Here is a 17,720-nt window from a genome sequence, read left to right as displayed (position 1 = left end):
ATCAGTCAGGACTCCAACATTATCTGATGTTCTGTGGTAAGTTTTTGGTATTGAAGCCACATTATTATTATGTAAATAAAGAGTTCAATAAAAATGAGCAACTTTTTAAAACCTGACAAGTTTTTTAAGTCGTAAGACTTACAGGGTGTTCGGGATAAATTTGACAGTTTCGTAAGGAAAAAGAAAATCTTCTTTGTATCTATTAAATTTAATGAATTGACAAAAAAACATTACAGGCAGAGTTAATTACAATACTATCAACAAGATTTACTCAAAATAACCACCATTAGCATCGATCACAGCTTCAATTCTGCTTCGGAACCTCGAACAAGCTGATGCTACAGTCTCCCTGGGAAGGGCCGCAAAAACTGTTTTAATTTTATCCATTAACTGGGCTTTTGTATTACTGGAAGTGCGATTTGTGTCTTTTTCAACTGCGCCCCATACAAAATAATCCATGGGGTTAAGGTCTGGGGAGTTTGGAGGCCAAACATTTGGACTGGTGAAGTCGTAGAAATTTTCAGACAACCATTTTTGACTTTTCCCAGAGGTGTGGCAAGGGGCCGAATCCTGCTGCCATACATACGGCCTACCATTGGCTACCCTTGTTATCCAGGGCTTGACTACAGTTAGCAACTCCACGAACAAAGCCCGAATTCCAATGCCAGGGTTCTTCAACACCTGTTCCTGCAGATTTGCGAGGAATTCTGCTGTACGAACGCAATCAGATCGTCTGCTAGGGATCTTTCTTCTTGCTACATCCTCGTAGTCACCATTGCAAGTCTCTAGTTCATGCCTGATTGTTTTTACTGTATTCAGGGAGCATTGGGCAGCAGTCGTAATATCCTTATTTTGATGGCGGGCACGAATCATCATGATACAAGTTATTCTCTTCCATGATTCAGGTGGGTTCCAGCTATCCATCCTTTCTGACATCTTGTATATGAATGAAGAAGGGTCCAAACTTTTAAATGAAGAGAAGTGTGTGTTAATACATGTAACTTACGGAAAAATATAATTAATTATAAATATGTCAAATTTATCCCGAACACCCTATACATCATCAGGGGGTAGTTGTACATAAAAGTTTTACACAACAAAAGCTATTAAAAATTAATTAATAAAATTAACACAGATGTTTTTGATAACTTCACAACTGTTAAATATAATTGATAAACAAGAATACAAATGATAAGTTCATTACTGTATGCATGTTGGAACATTGCTAGTTGTTGCTATCGCATTCTGTGGTATCACACATGTTATATCCTAGGTCCATGGCAATTAAATTTTTTTATGAAAGCAGACCATTCTTGATGTAAAATTAAGCCTTGATTTTTATTGCATTGTATAGGGATCCCAAGCATTTACAAGGCTTCTTTAAATTTTTTTGTAAAACAGTTACGATTAATATGACATTTTTGTTTGTTGCCAAAATACTTGATGGGCAGTAGTGTTTGTATGGAATGCCAGGCCTGATTTATGCTTTTTTTTTTTTTTTGACATATCTGAACTCTATACCTTCTTGTCACATGACAAATGCCACAAGAGCAATGAATTTCATCGAAGCCCGTTTTTTTTTCGTGGGGTGATGGAGGTTTTGCTGGATGTAGGAACCTTTATTTTTTGCAGAGATAAAAACATTATTTTTACATTGTACTTGCAGAGCAATGCAGCCACCTTGTCTGTGACATTCTTCATATAAGGCAATGCGATTACATTCTTAATCTTGTGTAAGTAAGAGAGTTGCAGGAGATGTATTAAGAATTTTTCTGATCATCTTAGGTTCAAAGCCATTAAGTATGAGGGTCTATTTGAGGTTCATTCTTTTTAATTGATGTGCTTAATATATTGTAAGCCCTTTCTTGTAAAGTTTTAATTATTCCCATCTTTTGCAATGGATGGTGGTGTTGAAGCAGTATTTAAAAATCTTCTTGTTGTGGTAGGTTTCTACCACATATATATACAGGGTGTTCGGGATAAATTTGACATATTTATAATTAATTATATTTTTCCGTAAGTTACATGTATTAACACACACTTCTCTTCATTTAAAAGTTTGGACTCTTCTTCATTCATATACAAGATGTCAGAAAGGATGGATAGCTGGAACCCACCTGAATCATGGAAGAGAATAACTTGTATCATGATGATTCGTGCCCGCGATCAAAATAAGGATATTACGACTGCTGCCCAATGCTCCCTGAATACAGTAAAAACAATCAGGCATGAACTAGAGACTTGCAATGGTGACTACGAGGATGTAGCAAGAAGAAAGATCCCTAGCAGACGATCTGATTGCGTTCGTACAGCAGAATTCCTCGCAAATCTGCAGGAACAGGTGTTGAAGAACCCTGGCATTGGAATTCGGGCTTTGTTCGTGGAGTTGCTAACTGTAGTCAAGCCCTGGATAACAAGGGTAGCTAATGGTAGGCCGTATGTATGGCAGCAGGATTCGGCCCCTTGCCACACCTCTGGGAAAAGTCAAAAATGGTTGTCTGAAAATTTCTACGACTTCACCAGTCCAAATGTTTGGCCTCCAAACTCCCCAGACCTTAACCCCATGGATTATTTTGTATGGGGCGCAGTTGAAAAAGACACCAATCGCACTTCCAGTAATACAAAAGCCCAGTTAATGGATAAAATTAAAACAGTTTTTGCGACCCTTCCCAGGGAGACTGTAGCATCAGCTTGTTCGAGGTTCCGAAGCAGAATTGAAGCTGTGATCGATGCTAATGGTGGTTATTTTGAGTAAATCTTGTTGATAGTATTGTAATTAACTCTGCCTGTAATGTTTTTTTGTCAATTCATTAAATTTAATAGATACAAAGAAGATTTTCTTTTTCCTTACGAAACTGTCAAATTTATCCCGAACACCCTGTGTATATATATATAAAAAGTGTTCGATTTTTTTAAATTTCTAATCCAGCTCTTAGATCCATAAATTCGAAGACTGTCTCGTATACAGCTAATTTAGTGTTTTCATTAATTTCTTTCTTATTTGATTATAAATTTATTCAGCTTTACTAATTCTGTTTAATTCCATATTTAATTTGCCATCTTCGCTAAAAAGTGTGCCTAAATATAGATATTGCAACATTTAGACAATATTGCAGATTCCCTTAGACATACAAAGAAATACCCATATTATGACAAAGCTGAAATATTTTAGTTGTTTATGGGGGTTCACCATTCAGGATACAGTTGATGTTTTCAATGTTTCTGCCTATTTCCATCATCTTTCTGATTTTCATACCAAATTTATTAAACAATTATTCAATTTAGTTGGGGATTCTTGCAGACTTGTACTGGATTTATTCAGAAATATAACATCATCTGCATAAAGTAAAAAGCTAAGATTAACATCCCCAACTTTATCAGATTTAATACCACTTTCCTTCATAATGTGATCCATATAGATAATAATAGGTGAAGATAATGTGCATCCTTGTCACGCACCTGATTTAACATCAAGCCATCTTTCTATAACTCCTTCAATTCTAACTGCAGACTTACAAATATAGACCAAGTATTGATTGATATAATGTTCTATTTACACCATATAACTGTAGCATTTTTGAAGAGCTTTCCTCTTGGCACCTTCTCCGGCCTTTTCCAGATCTACAAAACTTAAAACAAATCCTTTATTTCCCAAGATTTCTCAATTACTTGTCTCAAAGTGAAATGACAAGGAGCAGAATCATGCTGATTGATACAACCTCTGTTTGGCGTGAATTGAGTTGTTTTTCAAGCTTCCTTTTCACAATTTTTCCTATTTCACAGTTATCTGACAAGATAGGATAACTGATTTTTCTATCTTTATGCAAGTACAAGTACACTTGTACTTGCATAAATCTTACCAGGCACTCATTAGAGAAATACCTCTGTAATTCTCATATTTGTTTTATTTCTCTTTTTCGAGATGGGTACTATGAGTGCTTTACTCTAATCTGAAATTTGACCCTCTTCTAATTATGCATTGCAGTCACTATGAAACTTTTATACCTTTCTTTTAATATTTGAACATTTCTGGTCAGCTGCTTTTCTACATTTTAGGTTTATAGCTTTTTTCTACTTCAGAGTACGGATATGTATTCCTGACCATATTCTTGTTGGGAGTTTTCTGCCACTGTGCTGACATTGTTGGTTTCATTTAGCAATTTTTGCAAAGTAATTACTGCAGACATTAGAATATCTTGGGCTTCAATTTTCATGTTACCTTTATCATCTCTGATTCCTTTTACAGTACTCTTTCCTCCATTTCTAAGCTTTTTCAATATCCTCCAGAATATTTTTCATTTGTGATATTTATTTTTTGTTCTTAGCAAAGTCTTCCCATGATTTGTCACGCGTTTAGCTTATAGACAGTACTTTGCTTTCCTACATTTTTCTCTGTATTCTCTAAGAGCACAATCTGACTTATTCGCCAGGAACTTTTGATATGCTTTCTTCACTGTCTCTTCCTGAGTCCAGTATAGGGTTCTGATTTTCCTATCTTTATAGATAACCTCACAACATGGCTCTCTCTCGCTGAATTAATTGATGTTTTCTTCAGGGTTTATTAAGATTATTATTTGATTGTTTGCTCCAATTTTTAAATGTTTTTTACTTCTTCTGGCCCATTGGACTTATCTTTGGTACCACTGAATCTCCAAGGTTTGGTTTTCAAACTCTTTAATTTTTTCTTGAATAATGCCTGTGTATTTGAGTCTATAGTTCATTTCTGAAAGCTTCTCGGCATTGGTTCATTTTAAAACTTTTTTTACACATCAGTATGAAATCCAATTTTTATCCTGCTCAGAACAAAATAGCAATCACTTCTTATTTCAAATTCATAAAATAAATATTAAATGGAAATGTACATTCATGTATTTTTTCATGTCCGCCAAATTTCAAGCACTTTTCTTGAATGTAAATTGTTTTGGTTGGAATTTTCTATATCTGAAATTGTCTTTCAATATATTATTACATTTTATGTATTTCTTTTTTGCAAAAACGAGATAAAAATGATTTCACGTGTGAAAGAAAATAAAATGTAAAGGAAACATTTTTACATATTCTTTATTAGAATATGTACATCTTTTATAATAAAGAATACAATTCCTTATTATAATTTCTTGGACAGAACTGGTCCCATTGTTTGGCAATCATGGTAATGAGACACCCACTGCATATCCTTGTGTGAACATGTTTTAAGATAACTAACTTTTATTTTCTCTGCAACAAATCAAAATAACCAGAATCAATTTTATACTTTTCAGATATCACTTAAGGAGAACTCGCATATATCAACAAAACCAAATCATGTGGCAGAAAAATCTTTGGAAGAGGAACCTCTGTTGCGCGAAAATCCTCGAAGATTTGTAATTTTTCCTATCCAATATCCTGACATATGGCAAATGTATAAAAAGGCTGAGGCTTCATTTTGGACTGTTGAAGAAGTTGATCTTTCTAAGGATATGATAGACTGGGATAAACTGAAGTCAGATGAGAGGCATTTCATTTCTCATGTACTTGCTTTCTTTGCTGCCAGCGATGGAATAGTAAATGAAAATCTTGTAAGTATTAAGATTATTACTTGATTATTTGCTCCAAATGTTTTTTACTTCTTCTGGCCCATTGGACTTATCTTTGATACTAAGTATTCATATTAATACACATTACCTTATGTAATATCCTGATTTCTTGTTTGAATTTGGACACTCAGAAAAATTATGGTTAATGGTTTAAAAAGTTTCGTCATTTGTGTAAATCTGATCACTTGAAAAAGTACTCCAGAATTGGTTCGTTTTTTTTTTTTTTTTTTTCCCTGAACCTAATCTTTCTTTGGTTTCCTTAATATAATTGTGATAGTATAATCAAATATGTTTGTTTTGCAATATTATTACAGAAGTTATCGAAAGAAATGTATAGAAATTATGATATATTAAAGTTTTGGGAAAATTAGCAACTAAAGGTGGTTTTCCCATTTTGTATCATTAAGATGTGAATCTTTGAAAAAAAAAAGTTCAAAAGGTTGGTAAGTTACATCGCAATTTGGAGAACTACCAGATTGGCATAATAGGCTGATATCAGGTCCTGTTTGTGAAGATGGATGGATGGACTTTCATTCAGACGTTCTGGAAGCTGTGGAGTAGGACATCAATAACAAGTGTAATTTCTGAACTCTGAAGAGTTGTTGCTTTAGATCTAGGACAAGAAATTTATTGTAATATTTGCAGAGATTAGTCTTGACTTAGAAGACTTGACAGTTAATTTCTTTACATGTGAAACAAATGTGAACTTAGTTGAAAAGTGACAGGAGACCTTGACCTATGAGGGAGCACTTACAAAAAAGTTGGAAATTAAGAAGGCTAAGAATTAAGAACCCTGTTTAATTTAGGTAAAAGAAAATCGTTAGTTGATTTTTATCAAATCATTTCTAGGAATTACTACATTCAGCCTGCAGTCATTAAATGTCAGTGCCTTAATACAATGCAGACATACTCCCAGTAGTAGTATGTCTTCATCTTTTGTTCTTTGGTTGCTACACATGGAAAAAAAAAAAAAAAAATTCATCATAATGCAAAATTTTAAAAATTGAAGAGCTCTTCATAGTTCTGAGATTTCACATGATATGTGATGATTATTTTTTAAAGGCTTGCAGAATGAAAACGTTCCTTTTTACTATAGATCATTATCTTTGTTCTACAAATAGGTATAATGCAGATTTATTGCTCTCAGGAGCTGGAAACCAGCAGCTACTCAGAGCCTGCTGAAACATAGCTTGATATTATGAACAACAAAAGTAAAATACTAAAGCCTATGTAAAACATCAAATGTGCTCTTGCTACCTTTTTGATATGGTGTTATGGGAGATGTTCAGATTCTGTATAAAATGCTGCAAGGATTATAAGGGTAAAATCATTGTTCTTTAGTACAATGAAGACCATTGTACTAAAGAACAATGGTCTTCATTCCCCCCCCCCACACACACACAGATTTCTTGCATTTAGAAAATATTCCTCATTAACAAAAAAAAAAACATAAAGGGATTTGTTTTTATTATGTTGAAGTTGAGGAAAAAAGAATTAATTTTAAAAGTAGTAAAAATTATATGCCATATGGCTGTTTAATAGAGATTCAATTCAACACACTCCAGGTTAAAGACCTGGAGTGTGTTGAATTGAAGGTCTGTACTCCAGGTTGAAGACCTTTGCCTGCATACTAAGTGCAGACATAAGGATATTAATGCATTGCCTGTTTTTTTTTTTTTTTTTAGGTTGAAAGATTCAGTCAAGAAGTTCAAATTCCAGAAGCCAGGTGTTTCTATGGATTTCAAATTGCAATCGAAAATATTCATTCAGAAATGTATAGTCTCCTAATTGATACATATATCAAGGATCCAGTTGAAAGGTTTGTATAGTGCTATTTTAATGATAAAATTCCTTTACACAGAAATCCATCATGAAAATGATTTTAAAATTTTGCTTAATACAAATTTGCATCTACACAAATACATTTACCTGTATTTGTGCATATAATGAGAATTGATGCAGTTTCATTTCAGAGATCGAAATTTATTGACAATTTTTTAGTTAATTATGATTGAGAGAAGTGATTCTGTCTGTGGTATATCAAAATGATTTATTAAATTGTCAGTTAATAACACTGCCTTGGATGATATTATTATAAAAATAAGTTAACTTGAAATTTAGAGATTGCTGAGACACAGCTAATTCAAAATTAATATCTTTATTTACAAACAAATAGTATTAGTGTAGATTTGCAAGCACTATACACCACCTCTGATGTATAGGGGTCTATATGATCACCACCTCTGGGTCATGCTCCCACTGATGAGACCTTTAGATCGAAACCGTTCAGATGCCTGGGTGGTGGATAGCAATGCTGTAGCCAATGAAGCTAACTGAGGCATGGCTGTTGCTGCTACCAACATGGGGGGTAATGAATGGCAATGCTGTAGCCTGTGAAGCTAACTGAGGCACGGCTGTTGCTGTTACCCCTCAGATAAAATATGAGCGGCTCTACTCGGTGGTGGGGTAGAGCCAACGCTGAGAGTTCTTCTTGTTGACAGGGTGAGCATGTTACTGAGAGGAACAATGTTGAGTTTTTGATCCTGGGTCACTCATTATTGGGTGATCCAGGGGATTTCACAAGTTTTTGGAGAGGTAACCCGCACTTATAATGGGAGACCGGTCTGGGTTGTGACCCTTCCCATAATACATAATATATACACATCCATAAGGATATGTGCTTTGTATTATGGGATACTTAGGCAAGTGATCAGAGCTTATGCCACCTTTACCACAAGTTGCTTCAGATCTGAAAATACTTCAGGTGCTAACTTAACTTACTTGAGAAAAAAGGATGAAAACTAAGTTTATAAAATTTCTTGGTATCTTTTAACATATATATATATATTTTTATTTTTGTCCATGCTGTTAGCCTAGTGGCTGTGTACTTCACAACCATATGCCTGCGGAAGGAGTGTCCTAGGTTCAATTCTCAGCAGTGACATGTCGAGCTGAAGGATCTTCCTCAGCCATAGCTAAGTTAGCTGCTCTTGGGCGTGGACAGTAGGGCTTTTTTTCCCAATTTATCCTGGTGTTTTTCATCCCACAAAGCAGGCAAACCTGCCTTGAGAACTCAACACTACAGATATAGGATACACCAGGGCGTAGGGCTGACCACCTTATTCTGTGAACGGTTTGAGGTCTGATGATTAATAAAACCCTCGACACCGCAAGGTAAAAGAGGGTAAAAGGAAGACGAGGTGAGATACAGAAATATACTAAAACTTATCCTCTCCTTATTTAAATTAAGGGGATATTAAATCCCACATTGTTTTAAAACCGAATAAGAAACTCAAAGATTGGAATTGGAGTTTCTTGCCGAATATAGTAAACTATAAAGTATCGGCGACCACTAGCGTGAGCTAATGCAAGTGACCCTAGTACGTAGTACAATACCGGACAACTCGTAGCAATGGTGGTGAAGTTCCTTGGGTCACTTGCATTAGCTCACACTTGTGGTCGCCGATATAATGTTTATATTGCCGAAATGAAGCTTATTAGCTCTTTATATTTAAGTTATCCTCTCCTTTTTTATTTATTCAAACTTTGCTGTCACTAAACTTTAAAAAAAAAAAAAAAAATGTAATCTGATATCACTAAATAGATATCCTACAGTTGCACAAACATAGCCCTTCTGAAACTGCACTATTTTTTTTACAAAATTCCATCTTCACTCATAATGTACTGAAAGTTTTGTATTCTCTATATACATGTCAATTCCGAAAACAATTACTGAATGGTTCTCAATGTTCCCTTTTGTAATTTATGAAGACTTTGAACTTGTCAGATTACTATATATGCTATACTTAAATTTTATTGTTCTCAGAAGAACTTAATTGCAAATAACATTTGTGAAAGGGTTTTCTGATGTCAGACTGATATTCATATTTAAAATTATCAAATATATGTACCCTTGGGGGAGGGAGAAAAGGCTACAGGATATTATGATAGTACTGCATGAAGAGTTTATATCTTTAGTAATTGCCTTTCAAATTTTCCTCCAATCAATCTGTTATCTTTCAGGACTGCAGTATTGTCACATCTTATATTTTGGTCTTCTAAGGCACTTTTTACTGCATCAATCCACCTACATCTTGGTCTTTTACTTGCCATCCTGCCAACAAATGTCTGTTTACTAACCTTTCCTCTCCTATTCTATTCAAGTGACCATACCATCTGAGATTAGTTCTGCTCACACATTCCCAAATACTAAAAATGTCAAGTTCTTTCCTAATATCTCCATTTTTAATGATTCTGTCATATTGATACTCTAATCTTTCTCTGTACTCTAATATATGTAGTCTACAGTCTTTGATCAAGTGTTTTTATTTTTAACCCAGCTCTCAGATTCCTAAGTTAAAGGTTTTAACACAGTCTTCTATATAGCTAGTTTAGTGTTTTGACTCATTTCACTTATTTCATGTAAACTTGTTCAGTTGACTTCCTACCATACTGACTTAGCTAATTCTATGTTGATTTCCATATTTAATTTGCTATCTTCATTAAAAATTGTGCCTAAATAATTGAAATATTTGTTCTGTAGATTCTGATTCTCTATCAGGATGCAGTTGATGTGCTCAGCATTCCTACCTATTTTTGTAATTTTGTAATCTGTCTTTTTATTGATAATTTATATAGCAAATTTATTACAGCAGTAAGTCACCCAATTTAGTTGGGGAATCCTGTTGACTTGTACTGAATTTTCCTTCATAATGTGATGCATATAAATGATGAATAACAGCAATGCATCCTTTCATCTCCATTTCTAACTAATGATTCAAAACCTGTATACAGACTATATATTGCTGAATATTATTATTAAGAGACCCCTCCAGGAAGTCAGGAACTCAAGGAAGCCATAATATTCACACCAGCTGTCCATATCTGTTCTTGAATACATCCATTCTAATCTCTCAGAAGTTTTAACTCTCTGTCTGTCTTCATAATCAGTATTCCACAATCCTGATATCATTTTTGACACTCTCCTTTGCACTGTATCAGAATCATAAAAGAGACCAGACCTGCATTCAATAATCAAGTGAAGTCTTATCAAGGGCGTGTAAAGAAGCAAAATAACTTCCTTATCTTTACATGTCAGGGTTCATTTCAGCATTGCAGTTATTCTGAGGTGTATTGACAATTTTTGCTATATAACCCTTGAACTTTAACTTCCTGTCTACTAAAACTCCAAGATCCCTATCCTGACCTTCCCATGGTAAACTCATACTTATGGTTGCAAAGTAGATTCTCTGTCAATCCATTTATGACTGCGAGCCCACCAACTTTTCCAAAAATCTTCACTCCTGAGATACTAATTGGTTGATAGTTGGGTATATCGTTCTTTGCACCCTTGTACAATGGGATTATCATACATTCTTTCCACTCATGTGGAATCTTCCCTGTTCTGAGACTTAAATTATATAGCCTGGTCAAAGGAATAGCCAGTTCAGCTGAATATTCTTTTTAGTATCTGTGCTGATATCCATCACTCATCACTACGGGAATTGTAAGTACTTATGTATGTGATTAATTCTAAACAAGATTGTGCACGAAGAGTGTATGTTTATGGGTACAATAAGATAATAATATAAATTGATGTTGAGATAAGCTTACTCATGGTATGCTTTATTGTCAGTTTGTGTATATTTGGCTAGTGGGATATTCTTGATTTTAATTTAACTTTAAAGGAAGAAAAATAGAACTAAGTTTGAATTAGGAAGAATTGAAAATAACAGAATTGTAATATTTACAGTTTGATTAATGTGAATCAAACTGTAAATATTCCTCTTTGATTTAATTAAATGGTTTGTGAACAACACATTGGACTGATTCTGTCAATGCACAATCCTGAAAACTTCGAACCTGCATAAGATAGCTGAAGTGTTCAATAAGTAAGCCACAACTGATTAAAGGTAAAGATTAACATAAGCAGGAAATAAAAGCAATATCTGCTTGGTCTTTGTTTAAAATCTTATAATCTCACACTCAATACGTAGTCGAACTGGCACAGTCGTAAAAACAAATAAACTTGTTAGATTATAGAGTGTGAGAAAATAAGATACAACAGAAATAAATAAATGCCTGCAGTCAACCATATACACGAAGTTTTAAATAAAGGACAAAGCAGGGTTGAGAAATAAGAAATACAGAACAATTTATAACACAGGGTCTGTTTTTCTATATCATGTATTTATGTGCCTGAATGCATTCCTCTTGAATGATTTTCCACTGTCCCATCACTTCTTGTTTCATTTCAATCTTTTAAAGTAATTACTGGACATCTGGGGTATCTTTTACATTATTCTTTCCTGTATTTCTAAGCTCATTTAAAAGCCTCTGGAACATTTTGCTACCCTAGTGATATATCATATATATTCTTACAAAAGCTTTCTGTGATGACTTGTTTAGCTACTTTAGCACTTTTTTTGCTTTGTTATATTTTCCTCTATATTCTCTCTGACCACATGCTGGGTGACTCACTGAAAACATCTGTCTTATATACTTGCATACAATCCTCACCACATGCCTCCCTAATCGGATTAGTCTTTTTGAATAATATTTGTACATTTGAGGTTAATTCACCTATGAAAGCTAATCAACTTTGATTCATTTTACAACTTTTGTTCCTAGTATAGAATATAAAATTCATGTTTATTGTGCTCAAAACTAAATGGGGATTGTGTACTATTTTTATATCCTGAACCAGTTTAAACATATTAATTCATAAGATTTATTATTACATGACACTTCCAGGGAGTCCAACTCATCAAGGGAGGGCACTTTCTCTGCAACTCTGTCTCGATCTACACCAGCACCATCTATCGTCTATCACCACACTAGTATTTTCACAGACAATTGCAAACATCCATGCCCACGGTGGGATTTGAACCTGCAGTCTTTTTGACTGGAGAGCGGATATGCTAACCACTTGTTAGCATATCCGCTCTCCAGTCAAAAAGAATAACCACCCAGCCAGGCCGGGTGGTTATTCAACATTTTCTGTTCTGAACAGAAATCTGCCAGGCACTTGCCATTAAAATTAGCTTTGCTCTTTTTTTCTCCAATTCTATATGTTTAGTATTGACTTCAACTTGGCTGTTTAGATCTCAAACACAGACCAGTTTTTTTTTTTTTTTTTTTTCCCAGATTCTTCCTCTAATGAAATGAAAAATTCTTCTCCTTCCTTAGACCTGTCTGTAGGGTAGGACCTTAGGCGCAAATAAGCCTCATTATCCAATTTCTTTCTTGATGTTTCTCCCATCACCTCCACTTGAAACCGCCTATCATTCAAGAATATGTTTAGCGTTGAATAGTCGAGTTACACCTTTATTTCTTGATCATTAATGTCAATTTTGTCAACTTTTAACTTCTCTATTACTTTTTCCAGTTGTACATTTCGTCTGCTGATACTTATGTTGATTATATTGTCATTGTATGTTGTACTGGCTGAAATCAAAAGACTGTTTTATGCTAAATCTTAAATCGACAACCCATCCTTGTTCATTCATTATACTTGCTAATGAGGTACATTAGGAGAAGGTGAGGATTGAACATTAGGTCAGAGAATCCTAGTCAGATTCTCTGGAGCCCTTAGTCCATGTGAAAGTCTCCTTCCTGTTATTATAGCTTTACTCCTTAAGCAATCCCCTTTGAAGTCTTTAGTTTATTAGTGACTTGATTTGGATCAGCATCAAACTGGAGATTTATTGAGAATATTAGTTTCTAATTCACATTGACAGCATTATTAGCATTAATGATAAGATCCAGGTGTTCTTAATGTGGCAGAAAATTTTTTTATGCTATTAAAATTCTGTAATTGAACTTGAATTCAAGTAAATATATGAATTGATTTTTCCTTTCTTTTATAGAGATAGATTGTTTAATGCTATTGAAACTCTCCCCTGTGTCAAAAAGAAGGCAGACTGGGCTCTGAATTGGATTAGTCATAAGTCAGCAACATTTGGAGAAAGAATAGTAGCATTTGCTGCAGTTGAAGGCATCTTTTTCTCTGGATCATTTGCTGCTATTTTCTGGTTGAAGAAAAGAGGTTTAATGCCTGGTTTAACATTTAGCAATGAACTTATTAGTAGAGATGAGGTGAGTAAAATACAGTTTATTTAGAATAATTTGAAAGCATTATTTATTATTTTTATATCAGAAATTAATTGATATTTATGTACCTAACTCACATAAATGTGAATTTGTCCTACATTAGAATATTGTTCTCGCATTTGGGATAGTATGCCAAAATCCTCCTTTGAAGCAGTTTAGAAGGGGCCATCTGGTTAAATGAAGATCCATCTCTCACAGACATTCTGTTTCTACCTTTATACCTCTTTTATAGGTATTTTCATTTTCCTTGTATTGTTAACATGCATGCTTTTGAAGAGTTTCCCCTAAGAACTATTATCTGTAGTTATTCAAAAAACATAGGTTCCTCTTCTTAATTACTTTCCCACACATTACTAGTGAATATAGGTTTCATTCTCTTGTGTGGGATTGATATTTAAAATATGTATAATATAATCTGTCCACGCAGTTAGCCGAGTGGCTATGCTCCTGGCAACCATATGCCTGGGAAAGGAGTGTCCTGGGTTCGATTCCTGTTGTTGACGTGAGGAGCTTAGGATCTTTCTCAGACATAGCCAAATTAGCCAGTCTTCGCTGTGGACTGCAGGGTTTTTCATCCCACAAGCAGACAAACAGGCCTTGACAATTCAATGCTTCTATAGATATAGGATACACTGGGAGGCATAGGGTTAACCAACTTATCCTTGAGTATGGTTGCGGTTAATGCCGAATGACTAATAAGAAGCAAAAATGGAGTGCAAAATGGACAGGAAAGGTAGGAAGGTAGAAATAGCACAGCTGTGAAGACATGCATATGATTGGTGCTGTATTAACATAAGATCGCAAGACTCAACAACAAAGGCAAGCCGATGATTATCGAGTTTATGCTGATTCTCTTCAACCAGATTCTAAAATATCTGAAACTGCCATAACATTCACTATCTATTTCTTAAAATTTTAAACTGTTTTTCATGTGCAAGGTATATGCAACACCTTTTTTAATTTCTTTTTTCACAAAGTAAAATCTTGGGTGCAAGAGAAGCTATATTCAAGTAAATACATTGAACTTTGATCAGAAAGTATGGATAGGCATTTTCTCAAAGAAGGAATGCATATTTTTCTTTATCAGAAGGTATGTTAAGAGATGATTCCATCATCCGAAATGTAATAAATGTTCTTCCTTTAGTCTTCTAAGGCTTTTACCAGATAATTTTAGAGTGTCAGGACACGGCATCCCTTGTATTTAGAGCTTTCTCACATTTTGAATATTTTTCATGATTTCTCTTGTTACTTCACCTTCCCTTTAACAAATTAAGATCAATTTTTTGTTATAGCCAAGAAATAGCTTCATATAATTTTCATGATTGTCAATAGGGTGATTAATCTTATCATCTTAGTCTTAAAACAGCCAGAGCACTTGTCTGTTTTGCAGGATGAAAAGTTTTTAGCAAAATGTTTTCTAAAAATTTTGCTAAAAAGTAAAAATCCTGACATTTCTATATGAGACTGTTTAACCCATTTTCAGCTGAAACAACTATAAATCTGATTTCAAATTCTAGATAGGATTTGAACCCCCAATTTTTGAGCCAGAAAGTATTGTCAGTGCCTTGTCACACCCTCAACAGGTTATTCCCTTTTAAATTCTCGAATTATTCATGACTAATGTTGAATGCCAGAAAAACAAGAACAGATGAAAACACTGCCGATTCATTGAATTGTTATGCAGTGGGACATAAAAGCAGATAGAACACTACATCAGGATTTCAGTGTTCTGTCTGCTTTTATGTGTGGTAGATTTATATAATAAAGACAAGCTTGAGCGATGCAGATAAATATTTAGTTTGGAGTGACTTCATAGTTTTTAGTTAACAATTAAAAAGCAGACATACCTGGGGGGGGGGGGGGATTTTGCTTTAATGTAGTTGGGGGGGAACTGAACCCAAAAGTGGAGGTACTGTCTTTTCTTTAGGTCAATCTGTTGAAGAGAAACTTGGAGAAAAACAAGCTGAGGTCAGAGTAAATTGTCAAAATTATGTTTTCACTTTAAATAGATATTTGAATAATCAGGAGAATATAACATTTACTTGTATGTCAGTTTAACTTTTGTAGATGCCTATTTTAAAAGGCATATAAGGTGGCAGCAGAACAATTTGACTTAATGTAAAGTCAGGTGCATACTATTTGCACTCTTGTTCATACGGATCAAATTATCAAGGAAAGTGGCATTAAACTTTATCAAAATTGGAGATCGCAATCTCTGGATTTAAGAATGTGATTATTAAAAATTATGGAAACAACAACCATGTTATAGTAAAACTTCAGTTAAATATAAACCAAAATAATCACTTGATGTTTCAACCTTCATATCAAGGTCATCATCTGGAGTATACACATGTACAAAGAAACAAGCTACGTTACAATCTTTATGGTATGCTGAAGTCACAGTAATTTGGTCAACTGTTAAAACTATGACATTGCCATTCTTTGCCCACATACTATGTTCTGGTTACTTTGTGTGGCAAAATAATTTTTACCTACAAAAAGAAGATATAGCAATAGGCTCACCACTATCCCCCAGTTTGCTAACTTATATTACTTATATTTGTGATAACTCTTATCACAAAAACTTGGAGTTATTAACACCCTCCAAAACAGAGCTATAACAGTTTGCTCTGAACAGGCTCTTAAACAAGAATTACAAATTATTAGCAATACATTTATAAATAATGGCTATAGCAAAAATACCATCAAAAAAGTTCTTCTTAAAACTGCATCAAAAAATGCATATAATATAGATTACAATAATACCATAGCTATCCTATGGTACTACTTTAGTACATTAAAAGGGTTATCAGATAAAATAAATAGAATTCTACACCATTACAATCTTAATGCTACTTTTAAACCACCTATAAAACTAAAAAAAAAAAAAAAAAAAAACGTATTCAACTCCTAAGGATCTTCTTTGCCCATTAGCCTACCCTGGGATATACCATATCTATTACACCCAATAACTTACCTGATATTGCATATCCTGATATACCATATTCTTTCCCCATTAGCCTACCCTGGGATATACCATATCCATTACACCCAATAACTTACCTGATATTGGTGAAACTGGACTCAATGGGGTGCTTATGGGTCAAAGCTGTATAACTGAGAGGAGACTGCCACATAGCCTTTAAAGGAATGCTGAGAACCGACCAGGGCTTCTGACCTAATGTCAAATCCTCACCTTCTCGTGGTGCACCCTGTTGGGTATCTACTTTGATACTGAACGAACGAGGATGGGCTGGCAATTTGGGATTTAGCAGACCAAATTATATTCTTATTGGTTAAACCAAAATAAAAAATGATGGTACGACATGACAACATTTCATGCCGGCTGGGGTGTCGCCCAGTTAAACAAGGCCCCCGTTGTTTTTGCCAGGGAACCAGGGCGAACAGCGAAAAGTCAGCTACTGGAACAAATCTGAAAACAAACCCCAACTCAACATCACCAGAGTTAAAGATCGGTGCTATTTAGCAAAAGATCGGTACTGAATAGCAAAGAAATAGAGCTAGCTGAGGAATTAGATAAGTACCAGATCGACATAATAGGGGTGACTGAAACAAAAAAGACAAAAACTGGTGAGATCTTTATGAGCAATAAATACAAAATGTTATATTCAGGCAATGACAATCAAGGAAAAGGAGTAGCCATAGTATTCAACACAAAATACGAGGCTAATCTTCTTGAATGGCAGTCAGTCTCAAGTAGAGTAATGTGGGTAAATATGAGAAGAGAACTGGACAATGAGACTTATTTGTGTCTATGGTCCAACAGAAGGTTCTATTAAGGTAGAAGTGGAGGAATTTTTTGATGCTTTAGAAAAAAGCAACTGACACAATGAAAAAGGAAAAATTGGTCCTTGTAGGGGATCTAAATAGCAGAGTAGGAAATGATTGCGAGACATACAAAAATATTTTGGGAAAATTTGAAGAGAAGAGCAAAGCTAATAATAATGGCAAATATCTGTTGGATTTCTGCTCAGGACATAGACTGGTTATTACTAACACCATGTTCCAACA

The 17,720-nt window shown here is 34.5% G+C and overlaps 1 protein-coding gene across 6 annotated transcripts in view; it reads left to right on the top strand.

The window, feature by feature from the left end:
- Positions 1 to 17,720, top strand: part of RnrS (ribonucleoside-diphosphate reductase subunit M2) — a 98,008-nt gene that overhangs the window by 63,513 nt on the left and 16,775 nt on the right. For all 6 annotated transcript variants that reach the window (XM_090401312.1, XM_090401314.1, XM_090401316.1 and 3 more), the window contains exons 3-5: positions 5,262 to 5,558; positions 7,262 to 7,395; positions 13,445 to 13,673. In XM_090401312.1, the coding sequence (XP_090257438.1) occupies positions 5,262 to 5,558; positions 7,262 to 7,395; positions 13,445 to 13,673 (660 nt within the window). The remainder of the gene's footprint in view (positions 1 to 5,261; positions 5,559 to 7,261; positions 7,396 to 13,444; positions 13,674 to 17,720) is intronic.

This window comes from Typopeltis vanoorti, chromosome 12 (assembly GCF_054136105.1).
Source record: "Typopeltis vanoorti isolate ZY-2024b chromosome 12, IOZ_Tvanoo_1.0, whole genome shotgun sequence".
Taxonomy (NCBI): domain Eukaryota; kingdom Metazoa; phylum Arthropoda; class Arachnida; order Uropygi; family Thelyphonidae; genus Typopeltis; species Typopeltis vanoorti.
This window is presented reverse-complemented; position numbering and strand designations above follow the sequence as displayed.